The sequence below is a fragment of the Helianthus annuus genome, chromosome 9 (assembly GCF_002127325.2).
Source record: "Helianthus annuus cultivar XRQ/B chromosome 9, HanXRQr2.0-SUNRISE, whole genome shotgun sequence".
NCBI classification, from domain to species: Eukaryota; Viridiplantae; Streptophyta; class Magnoliopsida; order Asterales; family Asteraceae; genus Helianthus; species Helianthus annuus.
The window spans coordinates 7,426,964-7,437,381 of record NC_035441.2 but is presented as its reverse complement, the minus strand read 5'-3'; the positions used below and the strand labels follow the sequence as shown (position 1 = coordinate 7,437,381).

General features: G+C 43.8%; 1 protein-coding gene across 1 annotated transcript; it reads left to right on the top strand.

Annotated features, from left to right (window-relative positions):
- Positions 1-9,364: 9,364 nt before the first annotated feature.
- On the top strand, positions 9,365-10,129 carry LOC110877110 (zinc finger BED domain-containing protein DAYSLEEPER-like). The gene is made up of 3 exons (XM_022125269.2): positions 9,365-9,696; positions 9,782-9,858; positions 9,931-10,129. Exons 1-2 carry the CDS (start codon positions 9,378-9,380, stop codon positions 9,856-9,858), a joined length of 396 nt encoding a protein of 131 aa, XP_021980961.2. The 5' UTR covers positions 9,365-9,377; the 3' UTR covers positions 9,931-10,129.
- The last annotated feature ends 289 nt before the right edge of the window (positions 10,130-10,418 follow it).

Sequence of the window (10,418 nt, the reverse complement as noted above, 5' to 3'; positions counted from 1 at the left end):
ATCCCTACTCATGAATTCTAACACATAATCATATACAATCACATCATCATTTACGAATAATCAAGCACTAACCGATTGATAGAAGGTGATCCGATTACAAGAAAGTTTCGGTGAGGAGGGATGCTTGGCTGCCTTCGGTTCGCGAAAGAGAGGGAGAGAAGAGCTAGGGTTTTGCAACTTGTGTGTGTTAAGTGTTTTGGTAACAATGGATGGTGGTTACTAACACCCTAATTGTTAAACAATCAAAGAGGGATGGGCCGAACCCCACTTGGGTTGCCCCTTGGTTCCGATTACAAGGTTTACGGCCCAAATGGCCTTGTGTGATTGATCCATGTTGTGCGGGTTTAGTTCGAGTAACATACGTACAAGCATTTAATTCGTAACATACAATAGCAACACATATCACGTAAACATGCATTCATTCAATTAAAGTAGCTCACGTAAGCACGTAGCGTTACAGAAAGTAGGTTCAAATTACGAGTTGTCACAGTATCCCCAACTAAAAAGAAATTTCGTCCCGAAATTTGGTACGCACTCACTGAAAAAGCTAGATAAGTTAAAGCAGCTAGATAAGTTAAAGCTAGGTAAGTTATGTCGTTTGCTGGTTTTCCTGGGGTGTCACATCCTCCCCAACTTGAATGGGAATTTCGTCCCGAAATTCACTAGTTGCATCAACATTAGGTTTGCTAGATTTTGACTGGTCTTCGGGGAATAAATGTGGATACTTAAGTTTCATCTAGTCCTCGCGTTCCCACGTGAACTCTGGACCACGTCTTGAGTTCCAACGAACTCTCACAATCGGTATACGGCTGTGTTTACGAACTTTAACTTCCCGATCCATAATCTCAATTGGTTCTTCGACAAACTGCAATTTGTCATCTATCTTTAGCTCTTGGAATGGTACTACTAGTGTTTCATCAACCAAACACTTCTTTAGCTGTGACACGTGAAATACATCATGGACATTACCCAACTCCGCCGGTAATTCCAACCTGTAGGCCACCTTTCCAATCCGTTCCACAATTTTGAAGGGTCCTACATAACGAGGGTTTAGTTTGCCGCGTTTCCCAAAACGCACCACACCCTTCCAGGGTGAAACCTTTAACATAACGCGGTCATTAACTTCAAATTCCAGCGGTTTACTACGCTTGTCAGCGTAGCTTTTCTGGCGGTCGCGAGCTGCGGCCATACGGTTTCGGATCTGCACAATGCTTTCTGATGCCTCAAGCACAAACTCAGGGCCTGTGATCTGACTATCACCCACCTCATGCCAACAGAGAGGTGAACGACATTTCCGTCCGTACAGTGCTTCGAACGGAGCTGCCTTAATACTTGAATGGTAGCTGTTGTTGTAGGAGAATTCTATCAACGGTAGGTGCTTCTCCCATCCTTTTCCAAAGTCGAGTACGCATGCCCGAAGCATATCTTCGAGTGTTTGGATGGTGCGCTCGCTTTGACCATCCGTCTGCGGGTGATAAGCGGTACTCATGTCGAGTTGGGAACCAAACGATTTATGCATAGACTGCCATAACTCTGAAGTGAAACACGGATCACGGTCTGAAATGATAGAAGTTGGCACCCCATGCCTAGAGACCACTTCCTTAAGGTAGATTGCTGCCAATTGCGAAAACTTGTCTGTTTCCTTGATTGCTAAGAAGTGTGCTGATTTCGTGAGGCGATCAACAATCACCCAAATGGTGTCATTCCCAGCTTGAGTTCTTGGTAGTCCTGTCACGAAATCCATGGCGATCTGTTCCCACTTCCACGTGGGTATCTCTGGTTGTTGCAGTAGACCTGAGGGCTTTTGATGTTCCGCTTTGACTTTAGCACAAGTCAAACATTTGCTGACATAGGTTGCTATATGAGCCTTCATGCTGGGCCACCAGTAGGTAGTTTTCAAGTCGTGGTACATCTTATCTGATCCAGGATGTACAGAGTAGCGTGATTTATGTGCCTCTTCCATTACAAGTTCTCGTAAGTTGCCAAAGAATGGGACCCAAATGCGTCCAGTTACGTAGTAAGCACCGTCTCCCTTTCGTTCTAGTCGTTGCCTCGAGCCACGTAAAGCTTCAGCTCGAACATTCTCTGGTTTTAACGCTTCTAACTGAGCGTCTCGTATCTGGGAAGGAAGGTTGGACTGGATTGTGAGTTGCAATGCTCGCACACGCCTAGGTGCATTATCCTTTCTGCTGAGGGCGTCAGCTACAACGTTTGCCTTGCCCGGATGATACTTGATGGCACATTCATAATCGTTCAATAATTCCACCCATCGTCGTTGTCGCATATTCAACTCTTTCTGGTCGAAGATGTGCTGGAGACTCCTATGGTCGGTGTAGATGGTGCATTTGGTACCGTACAGATAGTGCCTCCAAATCTTCAACGCAAACACCACCGCTCCTAATTCCAAATCGTGAGTCGTATAGTTCTTCTCGTGCACCTTCAGCTGACGAGAAGCATAAGCTATCACCTTCTCGCGTTGCATCAACACGCAACCGAGACCCTGAATTAACGCGTCGCAATATACCACAAAATCTTCGGTACCCTCTGGTAATGACAGGATCGGTGCACTGCAAAGTTTCTGTTTTAACAATTGGAAGGCCTCTTCCTGCTTCGTTCCCCAAGAGTACGCCGTGTTCTTCTGTGTCAGTGAGGTGAGGGGTTGCGCGATTTTCGAGAAATCTTTAATGAACCTTCGATAATACCCTGCGAGACCAAGAAATTGTCGCACTTCAGACGGAGTCTTTGGTGCCGCCCAATTCTTAACTGCATCCACCTTCGCAGGATCCACATGTATCCCTTTCTCGTTAACAACGTGCCCAAGGAAGTGTACTTCTCGAATCCAAAAATCGCACTTAGAAAACTTCGCATATAGCTGCTCCCTTCTCAAGAGTTCCAAGATGAGACGTAGGTGGCGCTCGTGGTCTTCCTTGTTCTTCGAATAGACTAAGATGTCATCGATGAATACTATAACGAATTCATCGAGGTAAGGCTTACATACGCGGTTCATGAGATCCATGAAAACCGCTGGTGCATTAGTCAATCCAAACGGCATGACCAAAAACTCATAGTGTTCGTAGCGCGTTCGAAAAGCTGTCTTGGGAACATCCTCTTCCCTAACCCTTACCTGGTGATAACCTGATCTTAAGTCGATCTTGGAATAGAAGCTTGACCCTTGCAGCTGGTCAAACAAGTCGTCGATGCGTGGTAACGGGTAGCGGTTCTTAATGGTCACCTTGTTGAGCTCTCGATAGTCGATACACATACGGAATAACCCGTCTTTCTTCTTTACAAACAGAACTGGGGCTCCCCAAGGCGAAGAACTGGGTCGAATGAAACCCCTATCCAACAGCTCCTGTAGCTGATTAGACAGTTCCTGCAATTCTCCAGGTGCTAGCCGGTAGGGAGCTCGAGCAATTGGAGCCGCTCCCGGCGCAAGATCAATCTGAAATTCTACTTGACGGTGAGGAGGTAACCCTGGTAGTTCCTCTGGAAATACATCAGCGAATTCTCGCACCACTGGTAGATCCTCAATCTTACTCTCTTCAGACTGAGCGTTGGTAACTAACGCCAACATTGCTGGATACCCCTTTTGTAGATACTGTTGTGCGCGCATGGCCGAGATAATACCAACCATCGTCCCACTACGATGCCCTTGAACTAATAATGTCTCCCCATCAGGGAGAGGGATACGCACGATCTTCTCTTTACACAAAATTTCTGCTTGGTGCTTAGACAACCAATCCATGCCTACCACTATGTCAAAACTACCGAGCGTAACGGGAAGGAGGCCAATATCAAACACCTGACCCACGAGATCTAGTTTGCACCCGAAAAGGACATTCGAGGCTTCTATCGTTTTACCATCTGCTAGTTCTACTACTTGTTTAACTTCTAGAGGTGTTGGGGTTATCCCTAATCGTTGACTAAACTCTAGGGACACATAACTCCAATCGGCACCCGAATCAAATAATACAGAAGCAATACGATTGTTAACAGGAAACGTACCAGTTACAACGTTGCCGTCATTCCTGGCATCCCCTGCTCCAAGCTGGAACACTCTGCCTCGAGCACCATTTCCCCCATTATTGCCGTTGTTGTTGTTGTTCCCAGCATTGTTATTATTCGGGCGGTTGTTGTCGTTGGCGTTCTGGTTTAACTGAGGGCAATCCCGCTTAAAGTGGCCCTCGTCACCACACTGATAGCACCCCTTCCTGAAACCCTGGTTCTGCTGGGGTGGTTGTCCCTGTTGTCTCTGATTTTGCTGGTTTTGTTGCTGCTGGTGTTTAGGCTGTGGGGCCCTACAATCCCTGGCCTCATGGCCCGCCTTACCACACCTGTCACACTTCCGAGTACACGACCCGAAATGATGATAGCCACACTTGTTACATCGTGGCTTCTTCCCTGCATACGAACCCTGGCTGTGGCCACTTCCCTGGCCTTGATTGATAGAAGACGACTGGCTGATGTTGCGGTTGCTGTTGTCTGGCCCTTTTCTGAGTCTGACCAGCACTGGATGCTTTGTCGTAGTCGCTCCACTTTCGTTTGTTATCATTAGCAGATGTAGTAGCAGTGGGTGTCGCAGCAGCAGTGGCTGAAATGCGCGGAGGTAACGAGTCGCTCTCGACCTCTTGATCCACAATCTTATGAGTCAGACGAACAATCTGTGTTAAATCATTGAGATGGGCTGCAGTGACCAAACTCTTCACACGCGAAGGCAACCCTTTGATGAATAACTCAATCCTCCGAGACATAGGCCGAGACAAGTTCGGGCACATGTCGGCCAGTTCATACGATCGCTTCACATACGCTTCGACTTCTGATCCAACCATCTTCAAGTCGTAGTATTCGTTTTCCAACTTCTGGACCTCATCCCGAGGACAGTACTCCTCCCTGATCAGTTCTTTAAAGTCCTCCCATGTTGTGGCATTCGCTGCCTCAATGCCCAACAACTGTACCTGGGCGTTCCACCACGTTAGGGCACCATCTGCCAAGGTACCCGCAGCATATTTCACCCTGTCCCCAGCGGGACAGTTACAGATAGCAAACACGGACTCTGCTTTCTCGAACCATCTCAGAAGTCCCACAGCCCCTTCAGTTCCGGTGAAGGTGTGTGGTTTACAGTCCATGAACATTTTGAATGTACAAGCAGGTTGGTTGGGTTGGGGTTGCGCTTGCTGACCTAAATGACGAAAGGGAACACATTATAGGAGTGAAAAGACGAGTACGTGGTATAAGAGGAAAGAGTACTGGGTACATTCCGTACCAGCTTGATAGGCTGCTAAAGCCTCAGCCACGCGGGTATTGATTAAGTCAGTCAACTCAGCCTGAGTCATGTTGATGTTGCCACGTCCGTGTCCTCGTCCATTCATGTTTCTATAGTTGGGAATAAACCGATTTAGAAATCGAAACGAGATGGAAGTTAAGTATCATACCGATATTTACGTACTACCAAGTTCACACATAGTAAGGCAGAACCCTCTTCACGCTCGATAAGCCTCACTGGGACTTGCATGCACCCCGCGTTATTATTAAGTGTGCACCCATAATAATAAGGCAATTTGCATGCTTATCTCAGTGCCTCTTAGCTTGCGCTCAAAGTTTCCCCCGTTCAAACAACACAACAGATGATATTACAGGTCTATGGTTCACATGAGTCGAAGGGTAGTGTCACACTATCAAGTCATTATAGTGTTAAATGTTTCAGTTCATATACGTTGTGAGTGTGTGACTGCTAAGTAAACGATGTATAAAATGAGAGAGGGACGAACCTTGCAATCTGGAGCTGAGTGTCATGATCGATTTTTCGAAAGCGTTCGGTTATAGTCTGGTTTTACAAAACGTTTTAAAACCTAGTTCACTATAACCAGTGGCTCTGATACCAACAGTAACACCCCCAAAATCCCACTTGCGGAAATCCCGCGAGGCGTGTTATGCATCAGAGTTCGAGCCACCAATCACATTGAACCAATAGTAAATACTTAAACAAAACATAATATCAAATCCCAAAGTGCTGTGTAGCGGAAGCATTTAATAAATCGTTTAGCAATTGTTCCATAATAATACTTAAAACCAATGTATCCAATGTAAATTAATCCAGGAGCCTCGATCCATGACCACTCCAGCACTCCCAGATAGCAAGTCCATGTTCCAAGTGTTAATGACCTACAAGCATGCAGACAAGTGCGTCAGACTACGCTGGTGAGTTCAAGGTTTTGTTAACGTGTTGTGTTACCAGATATATGTTAATGCGATTCGATGCTGCGTTACGATGTTGCTCATGTTAGATACCCTAGGGAGTGTGCCCATGTGTATCCGGGGAGTGGGTACCCCTTAACGACCGTTTGCTATGTTGCCATCGTTAGATACCCTAGGGAGTGTGCCCATATGTATCCGAGGAGTGTGCCTCTAACAACCATAGCCCTAACCAGATAATTAGTTCACGCCCGTCCTTACGGCCCGGTGTGAGGTTTCCCACCTAATAGCGCTATCAACTAATTACCCCCATTGCCCTCCAGGCAATAACCAAAACCGATTAAGTTGTTTACCCAATGTTTCCCTTCCAAATGTTTACCACTTGTCCCAAACCACCGGGACGCATGCTTGAGAAAATGCAATGAACTCACCTGGGGTTGCTCGGTATGATTCACACAGTTCAATTAAGTTATAGAGCGATTAACCACGTCCTACCACAGTTATTATACGGGTCAGATTCGTATACAAGTAGTGCACGTATGTTCCATACATATTGTAACAGATTGTACAAGTATTGACCATTGTATTCACGTATAAGCATAACAGTTCAACAGTAGCTTCACAAAAACAAAGTCCAAATATGCGGCCCAACCAGATGACTCGTAACCGTGTGCAGGCCCAATAGCAGAGTGTGCATATGTATGGTCTCGAGTCGTGACCAGAGATCTCGAGTCGCAATAGGAGGTTTCGAGTCGCAAGAGCTGGTTTCGACTCGTCATGGTCCGGTCTCGAGTCGCAACGGGACTCGCAACCGTGGTCTCGGCTTGTCATGGTCTGGTTTCGAGTCGCAACGGGACTCGCAATCTCGGTCTCGAGTTGTGTTGTTGTGTGCCGGTGTGAGGTCCCGAGTCGCAACTGGACTCGCAATCATGGTCTCGACTCGCAACCGTGTTAAGTCTATCAATTTGTAACAGATTTCCATGTTTCATGCAATCATTTTCGTGGTTTCCAAACTTGCACACAATCAATCAACAACTAACAGTTTCACAATCGGATCAAACACCACGTTTAACAGTTTTACATATTCAAATCATCAACAAGAACAGTAATTCAATATCAACATAATATGCAACCGGATCATTTGATTAACAACTATACGGCTCTAAATCAATGACATGTAACCCGAATCATGGCAACATACGTTTAACATAAACACGTCCGATTTAACAAGCATTCGGTTCAACATCATCTTAACAAGAATCCGAACAACATATTGCAAGATATCCGATTATCATGTAAACATCCCTACTCATGAATTCTAACACATAATCATATACAATCACATCATCATTTACGAATAATCAAGCACTAACCGATTGATAGAAGGTGATCCGATTACAAGAAAGCTTCGGTGAGGAGGGATGCTTGGCTGCCTTCGGTTCGCGAAAGAGAGGGAGAGAAGAGCTAGGGTTTTGCAACTTGTTTGTGTTAAGTGTTTTGGTAACAATGGATGGTGGTTACTAACACCCTAATTGTTAAACAATCAAAGAGGGATGGGCCGAACCCCACTTGGGTTGCCCCTTGGTTCCGATTACAAGGTTTACGGCCCAAATGGCCTTGTGTGATTGATCCATGTTGTGCGGGTTTAGTTCAAGTAACATACGTACAAGCATTTAATTCGTAACATACAATAGCAACACATATTTCGTAAACATGCATTCATTCAATTAAAGTAGCTCACGTAAGCACGTAGCGTTACAGAAAGTAGGTTCAAATTACGAGTTGTCACATTTTGGACCCTAATTTAATTATTATGGGTTAAATTGGGTCTCCTTGCAATAATTCGCGGGTCCAATTGGGTCAGAACTAAACTGGAGAAATTAGTTGAAGGGTCAATTTGGGTTTAGAAGGAAAAAGGGACGGGTTGAACGGGTTATTAGAAGAAAAAAGGAACGGGTTCTCTAGGGTTTCTTCTCAGTTCTACTCACAATAGGGGGGGCAATTCTGACCCAAATGCATAAACATGGGTCATTTTGGACCCTAATTTAATTATTATGGGTTAAATTGGGTCTCCTTGCAATAATTCACGGGTCCAATTGGGTCAGAACTAAACTGGAGAAATTAGTTGAAGGGTCAATTTGGGTTTAGAAGGAAAAAGGGACGGGTTGAACGGGTTATTAGAAGAAAAAAGGAACGGGTTCTCTATGGTTTCTTCTCAGTTCTACTCACAAGCAGCGGGCGACGACCTCCGCCACAGACCTCCGCCGTCTCCTCCGCTACAAACCCACATCGTCTTCGACGTCTCCTCTGGCACAAACCCCCACCGTCTCCGCCATCATCTCCTCCGAGCGTCGCCACCATCAGGTTTGTATTTGTCTCGTCATTCTTTCTCTCCACTGATGTCCCGAGACACCAATCGACCCCCCGGTGACAACAGACCCGAACCAACCCACATCCTCAGCTAACCGGCTAACCCAGACACCGATTTAAGTCGAACCCCTGTTACCGGACCCAAACAGTTCCATGGAATTGAAATTAATCTTGAATAAATTTAGTTTCTAAGTGTAGCAGATGTATTTGAAGTTTTGAGTTTCTCTAGAGTTTTAAGTTTCTAGGGTGAGTTTTACTATTTTAGTTTGAATGTGGAGTACTTTTGTGCTGTTTACTTACCGGTAACTTGTAGTTTTGGGCCTGTTTGCACCTTCATTTTGGTGATACTCTTTGTTGATTCAATGTGCCTTTTTTTCTGAGCACCAAGTGCTTGATGAAATTCCCCAATGAGAGTACAGTTTCAAAAAATGATACTTTCATGTATGGTTTTCAGTATATTTCTTTTTGCATCACGTGTGGAGAATTCAGTTGTATATTGAAGAGGAGATGTGCAATGCGGATCAAGTTATTAGTGACATGGCGAAAGACATGAAAGAAAAGTTTGATAAATATTGGAAAAATTATTCCATGATTTTGTCTTTTGCGGTTATTCTAGATCCTCGGTACAAGGTTAAGCTTGTTGAATATTGTTTCTCAAAGCTTAACATGACATTTGAAGAGAGTGAATGAAATTGAAGTGTAATGTGGATGGTATGCATAAACTATATGATACGGAGTATAATATTCAATCGAAGACAATGCATGATTCTTTAATACCCGAGAGTTCAAATGTTGGTGGCAATACGCTCGATGAGATGGATGGGTTCGATACATTTCAAAGCCAATTCAAAGTTGCTGATAATGAAAAGTCACAGTTGACATTGTATTTGGAGGAACAAAACGTTGATAGAAAAGTAGAACTTGATGTTTTACAATATTGGAAGGAAAATCAAGTAAGGTATCCAAAACTGGCTATAATGGCTCGCGATATATTGAGCATCCCGATTACTACTGTTGCTTCCGCATCATCTTTCAGTATTGGAGGTCGGGTGTTAAGTAAGTATCGAACTTCATTGCTATCATCAAATGTTGAAGCATTGCTATGCACACGTGATTGGTTATTTGATTTAAAAGGTATTAAAGTTCATTCTCTTTGCAACTTAATTTGTATAATTATAAATTATTTAATAATTCAACTTTAATTTTTTTACGTGTTCAGATGAAAACGAGAATGAAATGGATGAAGATCTTGTTGAAGACATTGAAGCATTGATTCCAACTTTTGGCAACTTTTAGGTAATTAATTTAGACTATGTTAAAACAATTTATTATATATATTTACGATAAATTTGACCCGTTATAACATAGGGACTTTAAAGGAAGCATCCGTGAAGAAGCGCAATTCGTCAAGACGTTTTGTATGTTATTGAATTAGATCTTTTGTAAATGCAAGGAACCGAACTAGATCTTTTGTAATTTTCAGTTTACTTAACGGTTTGCAACTTTAGTAATTTGTAACCTGACTTCTATGATTATTATATTTAGTTTTATGGTTCTGGTTTGATTATTATCACATTGGTTCAAGTTGTCAAGTTTAGATCTACTAGCTGTTGGTGCGGTGCTCGTCCCATTGAGCAAGTGAGAATGCATTTTTCGTCGATCGCTTCTAGTTTCTCCAGTTTCAAGAATTAAGTTAACGGGTAATCACTCTATATCCTCTATACTAATACTTGCCCTAAATTCAAATTCATCCTCGTTAAATTGACAGAATGATTCTGTTCATTTTTCAAGAGTTTAAAGTTCTGGGTATTATTTTATCTTGAAAAGTTTGAACCTTTGCTATTTGATGCCGTATA